The 27,379-nt window shown below is 38.2% G+C and overlaps 1 protein-coding gene across 3 annotated transcripts in view; it reads right to left on the reverse strand.

Annotated features, from left to right (window-relative positions):
• TBC1D9 (TBC1 domain family member 9) overlaps positions 949-27,379 on the reverse strand; it is a 46,580-nt gene continuing 20,149 nt past the window's right edge. Inside the window, exons 4-21 of one of the 3 annotated variants that reach the window (XM_021397014.1) lie at positions 26,970-27,198; positions 25,933-26,194; positions 24,455-24,662; positions 21,707-21,913; positions 19,903-20,073; positions 19,295-19,445; positions 17,678-17,892; positions 15,883-16,000; positions 14,679-14,964; positions 13,313-13,442; positions 11,825-11,923; positions 11,641-11,709; positions 10,282-10,522; positions 6,702-6,767; positions 5,423-5,500; positions 4,400-4,474; positions 4,164-4,264; positions 949-3,204 (exon numbers count right to left, since the gene is read on the reverse strand). In XM_021397014.1, coding sequence (XP_021252689.1) covers positions 2,479-3,204; positions 4,164-4,264; positions 4,400-4,474; positions 5,423-5,500; positions 6,702-6,767; positions 10,282-10,522; positions 11,641-11,709; positions 11,825-11,923; positions 13,313-13,442; positions 14,679-14,964; positions 15,883-16,000; positions 17,678-17,892; positions 19,295-19,445; positions 19,903-20,073; positions 21,707-21,913; positions 24,455-24,662; positions 25,933-26,194; positions 26,970-27,198 — 3,432 coding nt within the window. In that variant the 3' untranslated portion in view covers positions 949-2,478. The other 2 variants (XM_021397013.1, XM_021397015.1) reach the window with 2 other exon arrangements.

Below are 27,379 nucleotides of genomic sequence, written 5' to 3' on the forward strand. Positions count from 1 at the left end.
GGATGAAACATTCCTCATCTGTAGTCCATATAACTCTTGAGGTGTGTGGGAGATTGCTGACATGCTTAAAGACACTTGGCCATGACAGACGCTTACAGAACTATTCTGGGGTTCTACGAATTGAAAAAGGCTGAGTACGCTTAAGGAAGACTTGTGTAGTGATTTACTGGCTGCCAGGCATTTATGATAAAGCACCCTGTTCTGGCCTTAGCATGTGCAGTTAAAACTTTAAGTCCTGTTCTTCAAAATTGTGATTATAGCTTCACATTAATGTCATCATTTGAGATGCATGTAAACTAACTTGCATATTTTTTGTATACAGGACTACTGTTTGTTTTTTTTTTTTTTTTATATTGTTACACAGACTACATAGACCTAAGACGGAAAGAAGCGAACTCTACTCTCAAAATTGACACCAATATGGCTGAGGTAAGGGATATGTGAACATGGCCATTAACTCAAAGTGCTCAGAAATCAACAGGCTTTATCTACACACAGATGTAGAGATGAGAAGTTTCAAAAATAAATACGTATTTACAGAGTAGATATATATTATCTGTTCTATTACTGCCATGGTTGTGAGGCTGACAGCTTACCCTATGAAAAGCATTTTAATACTGACAAACATAGAAGCATGCCGAGCAAGCTACAGCAAAACACAGACTGTTTACAAAATACCTGTGGGTCGTGAAGAAGTATTAACAACTGTTGTCACCAAATGTGAGCCTAACATGGAAAAGCGTTTCATGGAAATGCACAGTGTGAGAGGCCTATGTGGACTGCTTGCTTGTTGCAGATGGAATTAAACACATTCAAGTGTTTAAGGAACACAAGTGGCAAACATTTTTCTTCTGAAACCTGGTGCTGAAGAATCAAAGTCATTTGCCTCTATAATAAAACCCGATCACCTACTTTCCCTCTAGCATGACTTTAATATTAAAAATCAGATCTGTGCAGTGTATTTTATTGTTTACATTACCTATTTGTGGTTAAAAGCCACTTTATCTGACAGTTTAAAAGCATTCTTTTAAAATAAAAATTAAACACAACTTCTGCTAAAAATTTGCAAGTTACATGGCTGCAGTATACAGGAGTATAAAAAAAATCAACAGTATTCTACAGAAAATATTCTCAAAACAGCAAATAAAGGATAGGCACAGAAGCATGATCCTGAACTGAACAAGTATGAACTATCAAACAGCTAACAAAATTTAAAAAAATCCTGAATATCTGTATAAAAGAAGCAAGGATTGAAAGTGCAGGTGCTCCAGTTTGCATTTTAACATACTATTCAGTAAGCTGATACAGGATACTATTCATTTTATATAAAGTGACAGTGTTCTCAGTAAGACTTAAACATTCAGTTACATTATCTTGCAGCTTTTCCATTACTTCTACTTTACACTGTTGTAAATGAAGACTTACGCAATACAGGTTTTTAACTTCTTAATCTAACAAGGATATAGAAAGTTGGTGGTAAAGGTTAGTTTTATAAGCTAAGCTAAATATGCTGTAGATCCAGCTATATATGTTGTGGGTTTTTTTTTTTTTTTTGGTTTTTTTTTTTTTAATTTCCAAAAACATCTCTCAATTTTTAAGGGACTCCACCAATCTGCTTTGGTACCTGCACACGCTGTCTTTGGAGTGCAACAGCAGCAAGGCTTCCAAGCCCACTCGTTAGGAACACAGCTCCAGGCAGGGTCACGAAGGAGATTTCCCCTTGGGGGCCAAGGGCTGTCCCTCTGCTAGGTTTGGTGAAGCTGGAGGTGGCTGAACCGAGGGAAAGGCAAATGGACTCTGCATTCTGTTGAAGCAGAAATCACCATACTTAACCACATTTGAGTGATGTGCCAGCTCGACTTGGGATGCCCCTTCTACTTTTGAGTGAGCGTACCACTTTCAACTAAGGGAAGCTACGCCCCAGGCAGGCATCACTGAAGTGATCTTGCATGTATTCGGAAAATGAATATGAAGCATATCTTAAAAAACATTATCCTCTTTGGAAAAAAAAAAAAAGAAAGTTAAATGCAATGAAGTTATCCTGCAAGGACGGTGCCTGGAACTTAATTTCACCCTCAAGTTCTATTCAGGTTGACAGTGTCCCTTTAAGTTTTAGGTACTTCCTTTTTTTTTTTTTTTTTAATTTCCCCTCAAAAATCTCTGTATACGTCTGTTTTAAAAATGCACACAAGTATCGGCATTAAGTTTACATTTAGAAGAACTAATCTTTACCATTTAAAATTGACAGCAAGGTTAATAATACACACACTTCACTGACAACTGATATTTTTTTCTGTATTTTGAATAAAATTTGCATTCGTGTAACATTTCCCACAGAAAGAGTGATTATACTTCAAGACAGTTAAGTATGCACCCCAACATTTTCACATTAGTGAAAACAATAATGTTTGGAAAATACCAAGGCCTGTGCCAGGTACTCATAAATACATAATAGAAAAAAAATAAAAAACCTGCCTTTTATCCCGACATAGTAGAGATTTCATAGTCACTGGCCGAGGTGATTGGTTTACCCATCATCCTTACATTTTTAGCATTAGTAATCCTAGCCATCATGGACACAGGCTTATCAAAGTACCTAACCAGCGCTGGCTCAGTCAAAAGGGAGGCTAAAAACTGTTCAAAGGTGATGGCCCAGTCCCTGTCAATGCTAGTGCTTCTATGAAGAGAAGTGGTGTGGTTGCTCCGTACTAAAACTGTGTCTTCACCAATGTCCTCGCAATGGAGCTTTTCTTCTTCGTGCGAACCTGCACTCAGCACCGAGTAGGAGGACATCGAACTATCATCTTTTGTATCATCATCAGAAATGAGCATGGAAGAACAGGCTCCGTTGTCCCTGGGAGAAGAGTCTTCAAGTTTTATGTCTTCCATCTGCATACCCAGGGCGCTCTCAGTGCAAACGGCCTCCTCATCGCTGGTGACGAGGCTGCCTTGGAACGGCTTATGCTGTTCAAGGGGGTACTGCTGGCTGTCGTTCTTCTGAAACAGCTCGCTCTGAATAGTTTTGCTGCAATTGTTACTGCTGCTGTCTGCCTCTTTTGCGGGCTGTACTGAGAAGAGCTTACCAACTTCACCTATCTCCAAAAGCAAGCTTGTCACAGCAGCGGTAGCATGGTACAGATCTTGTTCATTGGGGTCTTCACTGAACATATTATACATTGTCTTGCACAGTTCGATGAACTGCCCCTACACACAGAAAGAGGAAACATTAATGAGAGAGCAGGAAACAAGTTCAGCTTTTGAGATCTAGTAAATCAGTTTAAAAATAGTTTGGAATAGAGGAATGACAATAGTTTATGAAATTCAACTGAAACTGAAAATGCTCTAGGTAGAGTCTAGAAACTATTTTCAATTATTGGACAGCCACACGTGTTGCCTCTCTCAAAGCTTTTTAGAATATCCTAAACTACTGTGTGCTCCTTCCAACAGATGACAAATTTCTCTCTCTGCAGCCAGAGGAGGGCAACAGAGGGCGAGCAGTGAAACACAGCATTCATTCTGGTGACTTTTCTTATTGGAAGAATGCTTAGTGTAACTGGTAGTCTGATAAAACCAGTGAGAAGTAACGAGAAATGAAACAAGTGACTTGTGGTGCTCTTCTAATTGGCAGTTGTAACTCAGTTGAATACAAACCTTTCAAAACTCAAAACTGACCAACTGGAAGGAAAAGATTCACTTAGGGCTATCTAAAGAAAGAAACACTGTTCTGCAGGGAGTGAACTTCCCTATAAACTCTGGAAAAAACAGCTGTTCCAATACGTCTTTACCCTCCCCTAGTTGCTATGGATTTGAGACCAACAGTACCAATTACAAAACAAAAAAATGTTTCTTTCAGGTACCGCGTGTTCAGGGCATTTTGTGGTCATTGGTGATGTTCAGTGTGATATCACCCTTTGTCTAGCAGTCTAAATAACACGTTATCATTCCTGTATGCATGCATCTCACTTTCATGATGTTCTGGGAGCAGAATGCCATTATGCTGAAAGCAACTAACTTACATATTCAGCTGACTGCTGTGTTGGTAAAAAGAATTATTTGCCTCAAAATAAAACCTTTACTCAGCATTAATGTATTGAATATTTTTAAATATGTTTAAAAAGAAAAGAAGTTTAAAGTTCATGAAAAGTACATGTCAGCACAAGTACCTGGTTCAGCTTGGGCAAGTCCTTTGAGTTTTTTGCTTTGGATTTGTTCTCTTGGCTCCACATTCTCAGATAATTTCGATTCTCTTGTGAACTCTTCTTGCCTATTATCAACAAATTACCCAGAGATGCAAGAAAAGTCCATGAAGAAACCTTAAATTAATACCTTTTTCCATTTTCAAAAGGAGTATCTTGTCAAGAAATTAAAGATGTAATTCAGAGGGAGACAACAGGCATACCTTTGTCTGTTTTCAGACTCACTGTAACAAACCCATCATCTACTCCTTGTTTGTTCCTGCTGTCTAGACCAACAACTAGAAAATCAAAGGGTGGGGAGAGAGACTGTTGTGGTTTTACATCCATAGATTTCAGGCGTACAGTACAAAATAAAGAAAAAATTCACATTACAGAAAATGCACAGCAGAAATACTAAGACTAAACCATGACTTTCGTTTATTCTTAAGTCTGCTGACAATTCCCACATAATTAATAATTACTTACAATTACACTTATATAAATACTTGAATTTTTTGTGTAATACAGTGATTAGTCTGTTACTGCTACCCAAACAGCTTCTGGCATCATTTATCTTTGGTGATTATATTAAAGCATCTTGTTTTATCTATTAGGACTTAGAAATTGATAGACTAGAGTTACAAGTTATATCTGTACTTTCGAACAACCTTCCTTCCCTTTGTAATCTGGAGAGCGAGTAATATTTTCTTAAGTCAGAGAGAAACTTAGTATCACATATCTCCAAGGAAGAAAATGTCATTTAAGACAACACAGCTGAGAGAAGGAGAGACAGGAGACAGGTTCTCATTAGGGCACAAAAAGATTTCCAAATACCGAACTACATTTTGATATATCTGATGGCTTTTTTTTTTTTTTTTAAAGAATTTCCTAAGTTCTGTGATCCAAATTCATCTTGAAAGCCAATATATTTATTCTCATTCTCCCTCAAGGCACATATGCTCAATTTATCACAGAACTGCTTCTACAGTAAACACACCAATGACATTATTCTGGGAGTATTTCTCTGATGCACAATCCAGGGGACCCCCTGGGGTACACACACACACACACACCCCCCCACACTAAGGATACCAGAATAGATACACAGGCTACATACTTCTTTTTACAGAAAATAGTTCACTTACAGAGTTTGATCCAGCGAAAAGGTAGCTTTAAGAATGCATGGTGTTTGAAATCTATTACCTTGTATTTTCATACTCAAGACAAAAGATGCCTACCATGCGTACATTCTGGTGTGATGTCTTCAAAAAAGTACTGAGTGGCTTCAAAAGCAGAGTCTGGTTCTTCTTGCTCAGGGGATGGATCTAAACAATATCACAAAACTCCATTTCATCAAAAACTCAACACTTCCATTAAAAATTATAACATATTCCAATTGATACGCTTAGCATTTCATTTTCTAGAAATAGTAGTTTAAAGATGTGAAGGTTCAATTCATGGGAGATGAAACAACTGGATCGGGTACTACCTTTTTACTGTCTCCCACCTTCTCTCTCTGACTTGCCGTAGCTGCCTGCCTTCAGAAGCTGGCTTGTTTCCACATCTAACTTCCATTACATTCTTCTGTGCAGGGTGTCCTAAGCAGGATGTGAACCCATACTAGCTTGAAACAGCCTGTTATGATTTGGTATGAGCCTCCTAGTTCCTCAGTACCATAATTTGCATTCTTATAACTAGATCTCTTGTTCAATAAAGTTGACTGTTCTCTTTTCAGTTAAACTACTAAATCACTCCAGCCTACCTCCAAGTAATCCCAACTGGGACACACATGTTCAAAGCATATGGAGGTGAACATCCTCTCACAGGTTTTACCAGAAGAGTAAACGTGCACATTAATTAAAGCACAACTGCAGTGTAGTTAAATGACAGATTCAGTGAGGACAGCAGTAGGTGCTTCATGACACGCTTTAGACAAGCCAGAGGATACACTTCCAAGACACTGTTTTCTTCAGGGATAAAACTGTTCTGAGACGTTTGCATTCGCTCTCCACCCTAAACTGTCTTTTTCACTTAGCTGAGTTCAACAGTTTATATAGCTCCCTGGAAAACATCCGTAAAAATTGTTTAAAAATCCAGACAATCAAAAATATCTTTCTGGAAATACTTGAACCAATCCAGTGGGGAACCTGAGAAGGAAGCCTGAAGACAGAACCAAGTAATAAGGTCATACAGGAACATTTTTAACTAGCTTTGCTGCTAAATAAAATAAGTTATGTTAACAAACCCTAAAGAACACTGTATTTGTTTTGCATGGGGGAAGTCACCAACCACAGCTAAACTGGCAAGAAACCCATATCAATGGCCTTTTTGTGACAGGAGCAATAGAGAATCAGATGATGCTTTCAGTCTTTCTAAATCATCTGGCTAAGGCAACGTCTCTCTTATTTTGCACAGATAAAATAATTTCTACAAATGCATTTTAACTGGGACAACTACTTGTTTACAGCTCTGGTCCCATGTTCAGTTCTAGCTACAATGACAGCTATTTTAACATAATTTACTTACCAGGCAAAACATGCATTTTATATAGTAGCTTCAGCTTCTCTGTAAGATCGCCATGGCATGCTGCACCTAAACAGCATTGTATACTGTATGTTAATACTCTGTATTCAACATCATTCTATTTATTATCACTAGAATATTGCATTTAGAAGCTGCTACCTTCTGCAGCTACGTCACTGTACCCCCTTTACAGCCCCAGACAGATCAGAAAGCAGTCATTTGATTTCTAAGATCATATGGTCTGCAGTAGAAATAAATAAATAGCATGAGAATACAGAACATCTTACTTCAAATTTTGTACTTCAGCCTTAGGTCCTTTGTTAAATATCTATTTTGTAACTCTCAAAAATAACCTATCACCACCATGTTGCCACTAAGAAAGGTCCCCAGCTAGAAGTTAAGACGACATTTTTGTGTGGACTTCAAACTTCCCAATCTGAGGATCCAATAAGAACATGACATGACTTAGAACATTTATCAGGAAGAAGTAAAAATAAAAGACATTCAAGCAAACGCAAACACTATTCATCACCATTTAGCCAAGGGCTAACCTGATATTTATGCAATACCCTCTGGTGATAGATATCTACCTCAACTTCTTTCTTTCAGGCCTACGCTGAAATTAGCTGTATGAAATCCAAGCAGTCTACTGTAGACTACTGTATTAAGTAAACTGACGTTAGTTCATTTGAAAGCACCAAAATAACTTAAAGTCAGACGTCTTCATAAATCATCCTTTTTATGACATATATTGCTAATTTATTTCTGAATTAATTAACTAGGTTAAACAGATTTCTTTTACCTTACAGTGTCAACCTACCTCTGCTATGCAAACTACAACAAAGTATGGATTGGAAAATACTACCATAGTCCACTGTTAAACTTAAGACTGCAATAAATACAGATGTCAAGCCAAAGAAATTGGTGCATCTACATTAGTCATTTTACTTTTACCTTGGTCCTTTTTCTTTAAGTGCCACCACACTGTGCAAACGCTTTCTTTTCTGGTGACGTTTTGCCTTAGGTTATGCATCCAGATACCACGTGATGTGCCTCACTGGTAAAGGCAACATGAAATAACTCAAGCATGGAATAGTCTGCAGTTCTGAGTCTTCCAGCAATAGCTACAAATGCTTTCACCAAAACAGGATTCAGGGCGCAGGCTATCTGGTGACATCTGTAGGCTTGTTCTTGTCCATCTCCCCAGACGTAATGAGTGTGGAAAAAGCTCAAACAGCACTGCTCTTTGCTTTTTTCCTGAAATGTATCTGTGTTCCTCCTAATGAAAGTCTCTTTTTCTCCCCAAAATGTATAGGAATGAAGACAACACAATGCAGGACAAGATGTCATCTGGATGCTCTCAGAGACAACACCCTGGGCCTCTCCCAGAAGAGGTCAGACAGTTTTGCAATGGGACAAACAGCTTACTGGCAACTTGCAGGAACTGCCTGGCAGTTGCCTCCAGTGGGCTACCCCCACCCCAGAATTAACTAATAAAATTACTCTACAGCCATAGCGACAAGAGACAGAAACAGACCTCCGGCAGATGTGTCTCTATTATGGAGTTAGGGAGACCTTTGCACAGGTGGATGCCTCAGCTCAGGACATCATTTTACCTCCACACTGTGGAACAGGGGTCATTCCACGAGAGAACCTAAAGAACACAGGGCCTCCTGCCCAGCCTCTACATCCCCAAACAGCAAAACAGATGCTGCTGCCAAAGGTCCGTGAACAGCACCTGAGGAGATGGTAAGACCATCCTTAGCTCCACTCAGGAATACTCCCTTCCTGGCAATCTGGAAGTTCTGGCCTTACAACCATCAACAATATTTAACAAATCTTGTCTTTTTGGGGTGCAATCCTTGTAGGATACTCTGCCAGTTTTTAATCCAGAAGTTTTAAATTGGTGGTGCAAGGATGATATACACTATTCACTCATGTCTCATCCCAATATCTTTATGTGGCTCTACGTCATGCTTCCTGTAGCTTCTAAACTAACCACATTCTGCTGCCTATCCAACCAGCATCATCATTTTCTCCATTTTCAGTTTACTTCTACCCTACTCTCTCTCTTAATCTGCAGGCCTGGCAATTGATTACAGAAGTAATATAAGCAGTACCTCGCTGCATATGCTGTGAGATGTGATACGTTTCTATTACATAGGGACACAAATATGTGCTGTCAGCAGACTTCTGAAGAGAAGCCGTTTTTATTCAGGGGCAAAAAAACCAATATCCTGACCGTATCCTCCTTCTGCTCCTTGTATACGCATGAGAACTTCTCAAAAGTCATCCTCCTGAACAGTGAAAAGGAAACACACTGATTAGAAGTAATCACACCACTAAGCATACCATCTGTGGGCCACCTTCATGAGTCAGTCAGGGAAATCCAAGCAGATGTGCACGGAAAAGATGACAAGAGTGTTTTGTGAAGTAGAGGTTGGTTTTGCTGTTTTTTTTTTTATTTATCTTTTAACTGTAAAATGTAGCCAAAAGTGAAGTTCAAGAAAGTTAGAAGTTCTCTCTCAGAATTAATTTTATACATCACCATTTCCTTCAGACGGTATCTCAAATTCCTATAGCCCTTCTTTAGGACCATGCCCCATAAGAGACAGCATCAAGCTGTAATACAGCTATAGCAACAAATTAGTTGCACTGTGGACAGAGACTGTAAAGGGTTCTGTAAAGCTGCTTCTCATACGGAATTCTTGCAAGCACAATCCCATCAGTCCATGCTCTTTGGCAATGCTTGGTGATTGCTTGCTGTTCTGGCCTCAGCTGTGTTTCCAAGCAAAATGTAACCCTATCCTCAGGCTGCTGGTAGCAGGAAGCAGTAGAATGAATTAACAATCACCGACAGCCCATTTGCGAAGAGCATGCCAGATCGTTTGTCAAGGTCTGTGGAAGACAAGCCTCTATCTTCTTGCCCCTTTCAAAGATGTTCAGCCAGATGCAGGTGTGTTCATTGACATTAACACTGACAGTTGCTGCTAAAGCAGGAAAAAACAAGACTGCATCCTAATGTAATGATTTCTAGATGAATTCGTGTTCACAGGTTTAAAGGAGGCAGGGCTTTGCTTGGCCACATGGTAAGTGGATAAGCATAGGTAGCAAAATATAGGTAGCACCGTGACTTTAAGGAAGACCTACAACTGGGCTCTCAGCTAGGCCCTCCTGGGACAGCTGTGGATATTGCTTCACACCACATCTAGGGTACAGCCATGAGGCCGTGCCCATCACACTGCCACAGAGAACCAGTGATGTGCACAGTGTACTGTAATCAATGCATAGCTCATGCGCAGTCCTTCTCCCCGTGTGATACACCAATGCCTAGTGTAGATGCACCTACCGACACCAGCCTAAACCCCTGTGAGCACCACTGCTATAGGCATGATTAAATTAACTGAACAGTAGCTTGAAGAGCTCTTAAAACAAAAGACGACTTGTGCAAACCAGCATGCATTGAACTCAAACTCATTATCGGATAGCTGATAAAGCATCTACATTTTTGACAGAGTGGATCCCCTTTAGAAACCAACTGTTTTAGTCAGACTATTTTAAGAGTGCTGTGAATTCTCCTTACTTAGCCCAGACACAAATTCACGGAAGTTGATGAGCAAGTCTCCATTTTCATCAAGAAGTCTGAATAAGCGTGCAGCTAATACATCTGAATGAGTTCCACATGCCCAAGGAAAGAGGAGAGCAAACATCCCCTTGAACTGCTCAAAATCAATACGGTACTGCTCCAGATAAGGCAGGCTGGGATCGTGACGGTCAATAGCATTGCTGTTTCCTCCCCAGTAGCAGCTAGTCAGATGTTCTGCCTGAACACAAGGCAAATGCTATGATTACCATCACCTCTGTAAACAATTCATCAGTTATCAATGATAAAGGAACAAAACTCGTAAACACACTCTATACTACACACGAGTAACGGATGTATTTCCATTCACCTAACCCTTGCAAATCTGCAAAAGCAATTTCTCCCCAGTCCAGCACAAAATGATATCCCCCTCTCAAAGAGTCAGGACGGGGGGGGTCCCATGGAATCTCCAGTTTCAGGGTATATGAACTGTTTTTTTTTGTTTTTTTTTTTTACTATATAGTTTCAAAAATACCATATGCAGACCTACTTTTTTAGTCCTACTGAAGTCAACGGAAGCCCTAGAGCTGATTTCAGTGGAACCTACTTCAAATCAACTCAGAAGCTTAGAGAAATAAGTCTTCGCAATGCACCATGATCCATCAGATTGGACTTAGTCTCCCTGCTTCCATAGTAGACTGGAAGAAGGCAATGCAGGACTGAGACAAACTTAGGCCTTGATATTACACATGGGAAATGAAAAGGAAATAAATACTTCATGGAATCTCATAAAATCTTTTTTATAACCAACCAGGGGATTAAAGTATCTTGTATAGGGGCACTGCAAATGGAACTGAAGCTACAGTGTTTTAATTAAATCTGTATATTGCTGTACACTTAACTAAGACATCATTTTGTGACACTGTATTTCCACATATTACATTAAAGCAAACATTAACAACAGCAAAACTCAGCTGTTGTGATACAAAAATATTAATGAAGACATTTCTGTGTTCAACTCTAAAAATCAGGTATAGAGAGACAAGTTTACAAAGATTGATCAAAAGCCCCTTCATGTTAACTTTTTCATAATATCAGCTTACTGTGTTTATGTGTACTCATTTTTTTCCATGAACAAATCACGTATTGCTTCTTCCCTCAGCTTCTAAAAATGGTTAATTTTTTTTTTTTAATTTATATACAGTAATCTAGCAGCTAACTCAAGTTTGCGTTACGATACCTGACAGAAAGCTCACAGACACAGCCTGGCCTTTAGAAAACAAATAATCCAAGCCTGTATCATACGTAAACATTTGCTTTTCCTGCAGGCACATGATCTTATCTTCACTTCAACTTTACCTTGAAAAGAGCATACAGTTCCTCCAATTCATCAATAGTAAAAGAAGTCTCCGTAACAATAGTTCGTACCTTTCGAAACATAACATTAACAGTTGTTATGAAATCCATGTCTCATGAAAAGACAACTTAATTTCAGAAACTGATGGACTTTTTTCTTTGTCAAGAATATTACTTCACTACTTACCACGTTGCGCTTTGTAGTATCTTCAAGGGTTTGAATAACTTTCAGCCTTTGTTTGAATCTCATTTGTTCAATCAAATCTGCTCGGATACTTCCAAATTTCTTAAGAGAAAATTAAAGAGGAAAATGATAGTCTGTGTATTAACCACGTATACCTTTCCTTTAATGTACTTAAGAAATTCAATTTTGTGAAGGATCACAGCTAAAATTCTAAAAATAGTAAAGATACGCTTGCATGGTACTTACACTCTTACTTGTAATTGTAACAAAGCTAACATAGTGAGTTCCCAGCCCCCACTGCATCCAGCAAATTGATGAATGTAGCAATCATTAAATAACAGATGTCTTGACTGTTTTTTTTTCTCCTCTTAACGGTTTTCTACAGAATTGTTGGGTATTTTAATAATCAAATCAACCAACAACAACTTTCCTGGAACTACTTTTGCATGTCTTTGCACCTGTCTACTGCTTCTGTCATAGTTCTTCACCTCCCCATGCTTTTTTTGTTTTTGCCTAGTTATATAGGAGAACTGCTACTTATTTATCAGTATGGAGCAACAAGGCTCTGTACTGCACGAGCACCAAACAGACAGACTGGCTCTGCATGGAGTCAAGTTATTCATCTAAATGCAGTTAAGCCAACACAAGATGTCCCCATGATGAGGAAATCAGAAAAAATTCAAAAGGGAACAATTACACAAAAATACTCTTCTTCCTGTTACAACACTGTGCAAATGAGAACTATACATCTAACTTGAATCTTTCATTCCATTCTGCACAGAATGTGCTAAGGATTACTTATTCCCTGTTGAACAGATACCATGTTATTAAAGCATGGAGGGTTTAGGGGTGTAGGAAATGACTCAGAACAGCTGACATATTACTCATAGGAACTTAGATCTTGAGCTAAAATAGTAGTTTATTCAGCATGTCAACAGAAGGAAAGATACGGCAGCTAAGGAGAATTACTCCTTTAAAGTTAATCTTTAATTTTTATAAAAGAAAATAAGTCAGAGTAATCAACAGGGATATTTATATTTATATATATATATTTTTAATTTAAGAACAACGAAACTGGTTTGCAAGTTTCAGTTTTTCTGTAGGCTTTCTTCTGTGCTTTCCAAGTATTAGTTGGTAACAACCCCCTTCACTTTAAAATGTTTTAGCTTTGTGATCATAGGCCACTAACTTCTCTATTATCACTACTCAGTACCAGCTGATAACTTAAAAGAAACAAAGTCTGACTGAAAATGGAAAGGTCTTGGGAAATCATATTGACTCAGCTTTTTGATTGCAAGCTGCTCTCCCTGTGATGCTGCATGCTTCTGTACACAACAGCTGCAAAGCTGTGGTTTAAAAAAAAAAGAGACTAGCCCCCTCCCATCCAACTATTTTGGTTTTCTTTGCTTCCAATTCCAAGCAAAGCCTAACTACAAAGTAAAGCAGAACTAATGTGCACTGGCAAGTTCCTATTAAGAAATCCTATCCTACCTCATAAGAAGATCTGATCAATCTGAAGATATCCACCTCAGGATAAGGCTCTACATCATCACTGAGAAGTGAGTGAAGGTGAGGAATAGGTGGAAGAGTGCTGTCCTTATTAGTTACACTGTCCAAATACCTGGTGAGAAAAAGACAATGAAATGAGAAACCTAAGATTCAACTGAACTCCCTCCCATCTTAGGGCTAATAGAGTATGGGTAACAAATATATTAATTAAATATAAGAATAATAATTAACTACACCATTTTTGCCTTGCCAAATCCTAATCCCTGCCATTGCTTTTTCTCAGAGCTATGGTAGCTCTCTGAATACATTGCCTGTATCAAGAAAGCTCAAATGTAGCTAGTCACAGTTTATGTGTGGTTCATGAACTGATTTGGTCTTTCTGGCTGTTTAAGTATGCAAAATTAAGCATGACACTTGAAATACCACTGGAACCAGCGTCAGCATCCTCCAGTCTACATATCCCCATCCAGTACTGCCCAATCTTGCTGCAATAGGCTTAAATGACTTGTCATTCCCACTGGTCCAATTGCTTTGAATCTGTCTTCTACTTGGCAGCTGCACAACACTTACAGCCTCAGTAAAGAGTGGGGCTTTTACTTCAGAGTAAAGATAGCCACATTCTTCTCTAATTCCAAAGACATTCAGTACAGATGCCCCATCCCTGGAGGTGTTCAAGGCCAGCTTGGCTGGAGCACTGGGCAACCTGATATAGCGCCTCCTCTAGTGGCTAGCGACCTTGCCCACAGCAGGAGTGTTGGAACTAGATGAGTTCTGAGGTCCCTTCCAACCCAAGCCATTCTACGATCCTACGATACTCACAAAACTTATTAGGAAAAACAGCTCAAGTCTCAGCAGCACTTTGAAATCTAAACAGTACTACCAAATTATAGGAAATTGGAGGTTGCATACAGCAGTGTTAGTTTGTATTAAATGACACAAAGCAGCCTATTTATTGGCCCCCTCTAAATTCATTCATTTAAGAGTCTACCTAATTCTTCTGTTTAAACCATTCCCAAAACAATTTCCCTCGATATCTAGGCTTTTTCTTAGAAGTATTTATAAAGTATTAAGTAAAAGCTGAAGTAATAAAAACTATCTAATCAACTGAAGTAAGTTTTTATAAAAAGTTTGGAACATTTATTTGAATGTCTTGAGAGAAAAACTTGCGTTAGTCACTAAACATTACTGTAAGATGATACAAAAAGCACTCTATACGGGTGGAAAAAGTACTTAAGCGTGCAAAAGATTCACATTTGGTGTACTGGTTTAAACTTCAATGTAGCAGAATATAAATCAGAAAGGGAAGCAAAAAGAAAAATAAAGACACTTGATTTTCTGTAATAAATACCTTCCCAAGACTGTCATGGCTTCTCCATCATCTTTGCAATTAAGCAGCTTGTCTACATTAGCATCGAGGACAGCAAGTGCTAACTGAAATATCACCTTTATTCCTTCACAGAAGAAACAATCCACAACCACTACAGCACTCTCAAATGGCATTACACTGAGGAAAAGAGTGAGGAACCAGGACAGGGAAATAGTGGAAATTACACCCAAGTCCTGCATGCAGTCATAAAGCTGAGGAACATAGTCACGAGCCAACTCTTCAAAGACACCCTGATCCACCAGCGCTCCTGTTGAAAACAAGCAGCGTTGAAAGTCCATTAATTTGGGAGCAATTGAACACATCATCATCTGGGGGAGAAAACTATCTTCTCTGTAGACAGAAAACAATTCAGAATATTTTACATGATTCTTACATACACTTTCTCATTTTCAGATAAGTAGATTCTATTTCACTATTGAGCTGCACTTAGATTATAGTAAGGCTTTTCCTGGATTAATTACAGACTTCGTAAGAGCTAATAAAGAGTCAAATTTGCTCTGGGACCTATAGATGTTATACTATGGCTTAGCATTTAATATTACTAACAGAATAATGCTTTTCAGTATTAGTTACTGAAGGCAACGAAGGTGACTTGCCTGTGAAGATTTGAATTTAGAGACTCCTTGGTTATATCTATGCCATAACATCAGTATCTTAAGCAGTCAAAAAGAAGGAGTATCTCATGCATTTGTAAGTTGCAACTCACAAGTAAGTTTGTGAGCAAAGACTATTTCCCTGATAAAGGAAAGAGCCATTTACTTTCACATACACAAGAAAGCTGTCACCCGATAGTAAGAGCTTTCAGATACTGTTGCTCTTCCAAATCAGGAGCGAAAAGACACAAAGAACTCTACTGTGAATTGTCAGAGCTCTTATTTCCACCCTTATTAGATAACTGGATCTTCTAAAATTCCAATTCTAGCCTCCTGCAACTCTTAGATGTACTCTGTTTAAGCCCACTTGAGAATGCCACGTAACCCTAAGTAGTTGAAAAACTTTTAACTAGCATTGTATCCGTTTAGCAAACTGCTTCTATTCTGTCTGAGCAAGTTGTCTTGCTGTGAGCATTCACAACAGTTTCCGTGCCACAAATGGTTCTTCTTGTTACCCACTCATTTGGGTAATTGTTTAACACAATTTTTTAAACAAAATTTTCATAGCATACCAACAACTCTCGTGTTATAGTAGTCAGGTAGCATACGTTCACACAGAGCCACCAGCAGCCAGAAAGCTTCCTCCTCTTTTGCGTAAAGGAGAAGTACTGAAGTGACAATATTCATAGCCTAAAAGAAGGACAGATATAAATTGCTACATCCATTTCTTCAGTATCTAGCACTGTAAGTGGGCAGGTAAGTGCTTGCTACTGTTAGAAAATTAGGTAGAAATCCCCCTGCAGACCTCAGACTTTTTCCAATGCTCACAGGAAAGCTTAAGAAAACCTCAAATAAATGACAAAAATTAATTAGTTCTAAAAAATAAACTATTTATACATTAGAAAAAGCACGGTTTCTTTGCATAATCAAGGGCCTACTGAGGTTTGCATGCATCCAGTTTCGCTGCTACCAATATTGTGTAAATAAGTGCTCTTAGGGAAGCCAAGTCCAACACAGACAAAATGCCTCCTAGAGCACTGATGATGATTGCTGATCTATTACTGCCTGTAGAGGTAGTCTGTGCTCCCCATGCTTTCTGCCAGTACAAGGACTGGAATCACTGGGCTGAGGCAAGTGTCTGTAAGAGTGTTGGTCACAAATAACCAAAGCTTAACAGTGAAACATAAGTCTCTCATTGCTGCTCCCTCTCCACGTTCAACTGTTCTCTTGACGTCTTTTTCTACAAACTGTTTCAAATATCACAATAGTGTATAATGACCTCTGAATTGTTTGCTTAGATCCTCGGACTAGACTTCTGTCTAGTCTTCTGTCTGAAGAAATGAAGCATTTCAGTGCAATTTTCTTCTCTGTTTATGTCTTTAGGAATTAGCCAGTCATTTCAGATCCTGAGTCATTAACATTTCAAGGGTCCAGCTTGATCATTATCTACTCTGAAATAGCAATTAAGGTTTCAAATGGAACTCACAACATTGTAACTCTGTCAAAGTCTTTTATTTTCTTTCGCCTTGTCTACTACATATGCAATACTGCCGGGCCTGAATTCTCACTGTAACCATGAATCAGCATTCTGAAAGCCATGAACCAAGTCTCAAGGCTACTAACAATTATCATGACAGCTTTATCAATTAGACACACAGCGCCTTTCTACTGATCTTCCTTTAAAAAGGTTACTGTATCTAATACTTAATGTTATATTTGGTATCAAATAATTTATGATGCTGTATGTTAGAACTGCTTGTATTTTCACTTACTAATGCTATATGTAGCACTCAGACAGACATGAATCAAGCTTCTTAATTAACACTCCGGAATTCAACTTTTCATTATGCAAAAATGGTTAAATTTGGGGAGGGAGGGGGAAAACCGCCCAGGTGATTCATGAAAATTATGTAGAAAGAATGATTGGAGATCAGAAACTACACTGACTTGAATCACAGGAATAAATTCAAAGATGTGCAATTAAAAAGTTTTTCTGTTTAACAGTACCCAAAGAAGAGCCCAAGTGTGGCTCACTTTTCATTTACTGTAGACACACTTCGATACAGTTCTGCAGTTAACTTCTTCCCAGTCTCTAAATTTACAGACAGAAAATGCAACTACAGAAAACCAGGCACGCCTCTGAGCATGCACTGCAAATGCTTCTGCTGGAGCAGGCCCTGGCATCAAATCCCTTTGACATCAGCACTATTATAATTCTGCAGCACTGACACTTCTCCTCCAAGCACTGTACCATTACCAGTGAACTTACATGGCTAAATACTCAAGTGTGTGCAAATGAAGAAGAAGGAATAAAAGGAAAAAACTGGAATTCCAGAAACTGAAGGAGTGTCAAGGTATTTCAGTTACCTGACAATATCCTATGTTTGGATTTCTAAAAGCATAAGCCGTCAACACTCTCCTTAGAGCGGCAATACCCATCTCATTCTGGAAAGCTGGGTGTTCTGGGAGGGAGCGGTGCAAATCCCTCTCTATTTCTTCTGTAGCAAGGTTATACTTCCCCATTGATCTTTCCACTAGGTCCTCATAATAGCCAGGATGAGTGGCCATTTCATTAATAGCTCCTGGGGGTGGGAGAACAGCAATTAAAACCACAAGAAAAAACAAGGCTTGGCAGATGAAACATCCCAACATGATGATCATCGTCTGATACCCTTTCATCTCAAAGGTCAGTTTTAAAATCCAACAAACATTTTGAAAGCAAATAAGAAATATTTGTTTTGTAAAGGTGATCTAAGAAATAAAAGGGTAATGCAGAGATGACTGAGGAATAACTCTACTTGTCTTCTCCTCTAGACATATTAATATCAAAGTTTAGGAGAGAGGAGGAAAAAAAAAAAAGCCATCCTCTCACTTATGATGAAACAGGAAGTATGAAGAAGAGCTGTGCCATCACATGGTATCATGAGCTCTCTCTGCATCTGGCCGTGGGGCTCACAGTCCTGAACTCAAAACATGTCTGAGAAAGCTACTTGTCCAAAGGAGGGAATAGATTATGCTCAGTTGTAGAAAATGCAGCATCTCAGCCAAAAAGGAGAAGACAGGAACTCCTGAGCTTTACCCTCCCTCTGAAAATGACTGGTCATTTTGGGCAGGGGACTCAACCTGTCTTAAGGACACTATTACACACTCAGAGGGTTGCTGTGAGATTTCACTAGTGACTTTAACAGGACAGATGTGTGCATTCTTGCATGTATTTTCTGAAAACATCCCTTTAATGTCCATTAGCAAACAGACCATGTATGAGATTAGGCGTTATTAGCAAAGAAATTTTAAAAAAGCTTAATTATGTCATCATAAAAAGTTCCTGTTGTGCTCATATCCTAAGTGTTTTAGGGTAGTTGCAAAGAACTCTCTCAGTAAGGGACAGAGCTAGAGAAGGTATACAGAAAGTGAAAAGGTATGAAGAAAACCTGATGCACAGACTCATTTCCACGCAAGCTGTAATAAAATGAGTAAATTCCTTCAGCTTTGAAAACAAATGCTTAAGGGGACACAGAAGTAGAAAATCCTTGATGGCACAGAAAACATGAATGGACAAAGAAAATTTTCTCACTATCTTCCACATGGGGGCACAGCAACAAGTTTATATTTAGGATTTCCTCGCAACAGCTTATTGTGAAGGCCAGAAATAAAACTGGATTCAGAAGTGATAACAAACACAAAGCAGGCCTGTGGATGGCTGTTAAGCATCTGGAACCTCCTAGATTATGAACTTTTGGTATAAGAATATACTTCTTTATATTCTTATTATCTGAGCCTCGTTTGAAAAAAAAAAAAAAAAAGTATTTTCCTGCTTAACAGAACGCTTACCTAACCCAGACTGGTGTCTGTTAACAATCACAGTCTTACTTGCTCCAAATATTTTTGTTTCCTTTTTAACTACGCTCTTAAATATCTTTAAAATCCTCTCTCCTCTCGTGCTTTTACTTATATCCCACAGACCTCATCTGAACAAATGCTTACCTGAAAACAGCAGCCAGAGTTCCCCTCTCATGCTTTCTGGAATGCCCTTCAGCACAAGATCTCTGGTCTTCTCCGTACGATACATACACACTCCTTGGCCATATTCAGCGAAGTGAATCTTCCAGGCCTGTTCTTTCAAAAACTCTTTAGCCTAACAGCAATGAAAGAAATACATCAAGATGTGGCTCTTCCTAACGCTGTCCCACTGAAATGCTAAAAGCCTCTCATGTTCTAACTCTCCAAGAAAGCAATAAATAACCTGGTTACAGTCCAATTCACTTATTAAAGGGCTGCCTTCTCTCTTTTCTTAATTTCTATCCCATCAGATCTTGCTGTTAAAAGAATACTATTGAAGTAGTTGTACTTCAGAACAGGAATGCAAATTCTCCTTGATTTACATCCAACTCTGCTTTTTAATGTAGCAAAGTTGCTTCTATTGGTAGAGCAATAGCACATGTAATGCTTTATTTCTGTGAAAAAATATTGCCTCTTGTAGAGCCCTTAGTGTGGCAGAATGAAACTTGTCTGGCTCAAAAGCATTTATTTTTTGAAGCAAACAGAACTACTTTTCTCAGTTAAGTACAGGGCTTCAAGTTATTTTTTTTTACCAGTTTGGGGTTGAACTCCTCAGGTGACCTCCGTCGATACATAGTCATTAAAGCTTGAGTTGCTGTTGGAATGCCATTGCCATTGAGATTGAACTGTCGTTCTCCTTCTGACTCAGAGCTGAGGCTTTTATGAGTGCTGGCAGAAACAATACTATTTGATCTTGTAAACACCTGCAGAAACCAGTCACAAACAATACAGGCATGGGGTTTAAGCCCGAGTCCAGACTTTTTACTTTCTTTTACTTCACAGTTTATATATGCTAAAAAACTAACTCAAAGCAAAGAAATTAAATCTCAGAGTGAGCATGAAGCAGCAGACTTTAAACCAATGTCAAATAACATAACTGTTTCCAGTTTACTCACTAGCTCTATCCCCTACCACCTCTCTACCAAAAAAAAAAATAGTAGTATTTAAATCCTATGGAAGTATTAAAGCAGTGCTACCTTTAAGTACACCCTGTCAATTACATTAGCTCTCTTAGTCTCCTGTCAACATCACAGTACTCCCCAGGTGGCTCCTTGGCTGTCCAGAATTGGAGATTCACAGATACATCTGTGTGTATCTACATACACACACAAAGATGTCCATACAGAAGTTATTTTGCAGCCCTCACTTGAAAAAAGTCATATAGAGAATATTCAACACAGACAACACGGATTGTTATTTGAAAGAAAAATATTTTGGAGACAGAACTTTCTGACTTCTCAAACAGCTTTGAAAACTTTTACTACAGTAAGATCCCATATAGCAGTTCACACCATATGCGTAGAATTAGAATTAGTGGTCACTCATCTCTACGTATGTAGACATATTACTAATTGTAATAATGATAGTGGTTTGTGCTTGTAATTCAGTAGGAAGAAAATAAGCTTCACCTAGAGCAAAAGGCAAGAAAAATATGCAGATACATGCATGTGCTCTGGAATGCAACTATAACAATACACCAATCATACCTTACCACTAATAAAGTGAGCGATAAACTAACTGAAGTTTTACATGGCAAACACAGTAGGGCTACTCGGTGCAAAACTAAGTATGGAGTTGTAACATGAGGTCTACCTATCTAAAACCAACATGATACACTTCAAAAGCCTATTCTGCCTATTAAGCTCTTCTGTGTTTAACAGATTTGATAAGGTCGTGATATGACGCACCTAAATTTCACACACAGCAGAAGCATTGCTACTCAGAGTGCCTGAGAAAAATTCATGTAACTATATCTTTTTAAAATTATTTACTTTGCATGGGAAAATAGGGAACTGGTACAGAACAGGGCCATCTGACGCCCAGAAGAGGGTTATTCTGATAATTCAAATGTTGTGAAGTTCAGTAAGAATATACATGCAAACTCAAACATCTTTTTCCTGAAGTATGACAGTATCAGATCTAGCAGTTGGAGAGCTGCATAACAAGTTTCATATTAACTGATATTTTCCTCAAAATACTCAAGTTTCACAATTATATTTTGACTTGGATAAGTCAAAGCAATATCCAGTTAACCAGTTATATAACCACACTACTTTCTGAAAAGATGTACTGTGATCGCAGAATGTGAAAGCAGGAGTTAAAGTAGCTTCCACCTCAGTGGTGAATTCTCTCAGGTTTATCATGAAAAGGATATTCTAGTTCTAACATTTTAATTGTTCAGCCTAGGGGAAACTAAAGGTAGTAACACACAGACGTTAAGATTTCAGTGTCCAAAGGAGTAGCCTTAGAATAAGTGGAACATTTTTGTCATCTTGCCTCTTACTGAACCGGTTAAAACTCACTTGTAATCAACAACTCACATTCCCCTCTACATACCTCGTCATCAGAACTGATATAGCTTCCAGACATATTTTTTTCCAAGTATATTTTTGAAGTGGTTTGTTGCAGAAAATCTGAGATCCTCTGTACAAGAAAGTCTCGGTCTTTCAAGTTGGCAAACAGGAATGTCATTCTGTTTTTAGTGCTGATTGACAACGGGCTGGGCAAGACACTGGAGCTATCTGCTTTTTCCACTATCGTCACCTAGGGAGAAACAGATAGCTACCTTAAGATCTTCATTAATTGAGCTCCTTGCTTTAAGAAACCATTTAAGTATAATAAACCCATGTCCTTTCCTCCCTTGTATCACAGGCATCCCTTTACTGGACAACAGGATACATATTAAAAGATTCAGAAGTCTAAAGATGAAGACTGCCATCCCCCTACAATTGGCATCTATACATTCTCTGGCAAAACTCCCTTTTTCTGCTTCATTTATTTCCCTCAGGCTTCATTTTACAAGAGGCAGCACAACCAAATTTCTTCAGTGGGATTCAGATCTATGAGCTTTTTGTAGGACCTCAAAATCCTTCTCCTACTCCCCAACACTACTACAGGCTGAATCAGCAGAGAATTTTGCTTACTTTTTATTGCTAACATACATGAATAAGCCTTTTTTCTTTTCCTCCTTCCTCAAGAACACTCCTATTATGTTATCACAGTATGTAGCTGTAACAACTGTTATTTCAATTGCATTTTCATGATGTATAGAAACCTGCAGCTAAGGGAAACTAATGCCATGCTCCTTTGAAATGAAAACACCTATCTTCTGATGTGGCAGTTTGTTTGGCCTTCAGCTGTTAGTAAGCGTGTAGTTAATCTAACTGAATTCCAATCTGTAAGCAGTACTCATGCTACTATCTACTGACTACATGGCACAAGTTCCCTGAATTTTTGTTAAAGCATGTTTACACCTCAAAGTCTCAGGGGTAAGTTGCACACTGTGGATGAATTCTGTAACAGCATTATTAATAGCCTCAAACAAATCAACCAACCAACTCTGTGCAGCTCAATACGCAATTTGAAGTACTTCTGTCTTTTTTGACTTTAAACCATTTCCTAGGTAATAAAATCTGTCTTACTGTCTTTGGTATCAAAGAGGGCACATCTCAGTTTATCACAACTTTTTCTTTTGTCCCATCACACTTTTTTTTTTTTAAAAAAAGGGATCAATGGTGAGACAATAGTACTATAATATTAGTGTTTCTCTAGCTAAAAGGATAATGCTTTGCACAATATTCACTTTAAAAATCTGTTTAACAGCTTCAGCGTGCAGCTCAGATCCTAAATCACTTCTCTATCCTGCCAACTTCAGTTTCTTTTTGTGAACTACAAATCTCTTATAGTTCTTCCTTAACCTGAAGGAAGCTAAAAATTCTTCCTACATTATTTTTCCACTCCACTTAAAAAGTGCTTGAGCATAATCAGCACAAAAGAATTTACAGAGGCACAGGTCAAACACTATAGTAAGTAAGCTCTGCTACAATGACAGCTGAAAATCCACTTAGGTCTGTTCAAGTAGACACAGGTACCTGAAGCACCGACCTTGGAGACTATACACAATGAATAGTGCAGTCAGCTACTGAAAATTTTTTCCAGTCACCGTTCCTGAATCAATACTTTGTCATTGACTTCTGTGTCAAAACCACTCCAAGATGTCACAGAACACTGGGTCTGAGGCAAAGCTTAAATTAAACAGAAAGCTTCCCTTTCAATTATTAAGAATACTGATTTCTTATTCCAATGGTTGGCGCTGCTCTCCTTGCTGGTGCTGAGACCTTACCTGTTCACAAAAAAACATTTCTTTCTTCAACTATTTCTTAAAGCTTTCAGGCTGCTTTGAGTCACATGCTACTGAGGCTGTGGTTATCAAATCAGTTGCTGAAAAAGATCATTTGCAGAAAAAAAGGCCCTGTAAATGCAGACTTTATACCCTTCCTCTATCCCTTTACTCAGAGAACTGTTGCTCCCTCAGAAATCCAGACAAATAGTGCAACCATAATCAAATATCTCTTCTCAAATAACCAAGGTCGTTGCAACACACCACAGGGAAGATGTACTTCAAAGTTTCCAGACAAACAGAATTTGTTTTGGTTCTTCAGATCAGCTAACTGGCCTTGCTTAGATAAGCTTTGCTAATATTCTCAAGACTACATATTTCTCCATCCATCCACAAAGCAAGTCAATTATGTAAAACCTCCTCAGTATGATTTTTTTTCCATTGCATCCAACTTGCATTATTTTTACTGAAAATTTACTTTAAGCAACTATCTTTAAAAAGAGCAATACACCCATTTGTTTAACACTGATGAATGCTTTCCAAGTACAGCAACAAAGGACTTCAAATTTGTCTGTATTAAGAGATGATTGAATCTGTTAGTATTACAAATCTTTTTACATCTGACAGAAGCAAGTGTTCATCTATCCAGGAATTCATATCATTTATGAGACACAAGAAGTATATCATGGAAACATAAAACAGAATATAAATTACACAAGAGGAAGGATTCTTGAAGGCTATAAAAACTGAGAGGCAAAACTCTCAGTCAATTTTAGTAGTAGGAACTTAGAACTAAGATACATATAGTCATTAAGTATTACATAGAACGCATCAGAATAGTATGCTCACAGGAAATTAATGGGATGAAAAGAGGTTTTCTCCAGCAATGGAAAAAAGCTAGGATGCAATTTCCAATACAATATTACTTAATTTTTTTTTTTTAACATTAATCTACAAGTATTTACCTCTCGAAGAGGGATAATAAGGCTGCACAAGTTCTCTTCCTTACTAGTAAAGCAAATGTAGTTTGTAGAAACAAACATCTGACCCAAAATATGCATTTTGTTGAATGGAGTCCACAGAGTACAGTCTGTATGTCCATCTAATTTCTCATCCTTGGGAAGTCGGAACAATGCACGGTATCTCTCACTCTTTGCTCTGGCATCAAGATCCCTAAAACAAAAAACACACTATCAAAAACTGTCTTTTGTTCTAGAAAATATGTAATACTTTTTAAGGTATATTTTATACAAGCTATTGCACATTACCTACAACATACAACTCAGTTACTAACACCAAGTGTACAGCAAATAGGGGAAATAGTTTGCTTGTAAGTGGTGTATTATCTCCCTTGCTGGGAGATTCTAAGACTGCATAAGAAAAAGAAATCTGCTACAAATGAGTCAGAAATAATGACCCTGATTTCTCAGAAGAAACAGATTAGGTGATCTTTTGGCACTTGGTCCTATTTTCTATCTGAGTATGTAGTGAATCTAGAGGACATGAGGCAACAGCTGCAAGTTGTGACAAGGATATTTGTGACAAGTTTGGATACTGACTATCAGGAAAATTTTCCTCAGACAAGAGGTAGTTAGGCATTGGAACAGACTGCCCAGGGAGGTGGTGGAGTCACCACCCCAGGAGGTATGTAAGAGGTGTGGGGATGTGGTGCTTAGAGACATGGTTTAGCAGTAGACTTGTAAGATTAGGCAGATAGTCAGACTCGATGATCTCAAGGGTCTTTTCCAACCCAAATGATTCTATGATTATTAAATAGCAGACCACATAATATTATTCAAAAAATGTTACTCTGAAGTTGATTTATTAATACAACGGAATCTGTAGGGCTACAGTCCTACTAATTTCAAGATTTAGTCTTGCTAATGCATTTGGTGCAAAACACTGAAGAATTACAGAAGAATTACTACAGAAGAGCAGTCAAATTTAAGTGATAAAATAATGTCAGATGTCACAAAGTAACGAGAAATATAAACAAAGACTTGTTACAATTCTGTATGGTTCACTAACATGATCAACATATAACACAATGAACAAGTTCTAGATGGAATTTGTCACCCAGCATAGTTTTTAAATTCCAGCCATAGGACCAAGTATAAACATCAGACATGTTTTCTCGAAGAGGCCTTGCAACAGATTATCTAACGCAGCCAGTGTCAAATGATACATAAAAGAGCTTCTAAATAAATAAGAACATGACTCAAATATTTTCCTGTTTTACATATTTGTGTATTTTCCTGTTCCTACTTCAACAGGAGACCAACTAATTATATCTAAATAATTCCACACCTTTTGCCACCATGTAGAATCAATCATTCCTTTTGGAATAACACCACACAGCAGCATCATTAGAAAACTTCTATACAGAATGCTGTAAGTAAAAATAAAGAGGAGAAGCAAATGACTAAGGGTCAGTGCTACTTACCGTTTCAGTGCAGATACTTTTTTGGGAGATTTCCTTTTCAGTTTGGGTAATGACCTGTCTTGTTCAAACCCTTCATTGTCCAAAAGTTGTCGCATAGCTATATTAGCAAGCTGTTCCATTAGTTTAAATGTCTCACTGATATTAAGGAATACTGAGAAGAAGTGCTCACTGGACCTTGTGCTCACTTTGATCATATCAGGGAAGAGCAGTGTAGCATTCTTCTCAAGTTGAGTGATATCAACCCAACGGATAACTAACTTGGCTGAACAGAAGCAAACAAAAATATACAGTCCAAAAAGTTAGTGTATTCAAAAGCATTTATCTTTCAGTTACTATAAAATGTATTCAGTTGAAATTTTCATATATCTTGAAAAGTTAGAAGGACAGCATAAATAGACATAGCTGGTATAAACAAACTATATCATCTGACAAACAGTAGATAAAAGAGTTTATCATTTATTTCTGCACTGAACACCCACATGCAAACGCAACAAAGCTGGGCTAAGATAATTTGCACTGTCACAGCACTTGACCAGACTCTTGATGTTCTCTCTTCCTAGGAACGCAAGGAAATGTAGTTTGAATGCATCAGACAGGCTTGCAACTACTCCTCAACAACTAAAGCCATTTAATGAACTGTTTCACAGTTTATTTATCACTGGATTTTGAAACGTCCTTAATTTAATCATAATACAGCATCCCACTTCACTTAAAAAGAAAAACAGTTAAGTATTTGAGCAACTAGACAAGAATCATAAAACATTTTGTGCATTAAAAAAAAATCACTCTGCTCAAGGATAATAGATTAAATACTGCCACTGTCCGGGTACTCAGTCAGCCTCTCCTGATGTGCAACCAAATAAGGCAACAAGTGCACAGTTAAGCAGTATGGGCAAACAGGGAACCGCTCCTTCCTTCTACTTCACGCCACATTGCCTTTGCATCCCAAATATGTCAGCACGCAAATAGTAACAAACTACAGAAGACTCCCAAACAATTCTTAGATGCACAAACAACCATTTCACTGTAAAACATACCTTCCCGTCCCATTAGAAAAGAATAAAAGCAAAGGTGATTAATGCTGAGATACACCCAGCCCTGCCGAGGAACCTTCCCCTTCCAGTAACTGCAAGAGTAGTAGTTCACTAATTTCTCTTCTTCTGGCATCCCAAACAGCTTGTGAAACTTCACTATGGCTTCCTTAAACTTTTCTGTATCATCATCCTCCTTGATGCCATTAATTTTGTTGTACTCAGCAATGATGCCCTAGAAGGGAGTGAAAGAAGTACATAGTATATTGCTACAGGCTATTGGGTATCCTTACTACCATTGCATTCAGTGGTGAGAGCCACAACAGTTAGCTGTGACAGCAATGAAGTAATTTACTTATTACTCTTCTATTCATTCTTTTACTTACACAGTTTTTTACCTTATTCAAGGCTGCCTT

Source organism: Numida meleagris, chromosome 4, assembly GCF_002078875.1.
Source record: "Numida meleagris isolate 19003 breed g44 Domestic line chromosome 4, NumMel1.0, whole genome shotgun sequence".
NCBI lineage: Eukaryota > Metazoa > Chordata > Aves > Galliformes > Numididae > Numida > Numida meleagris.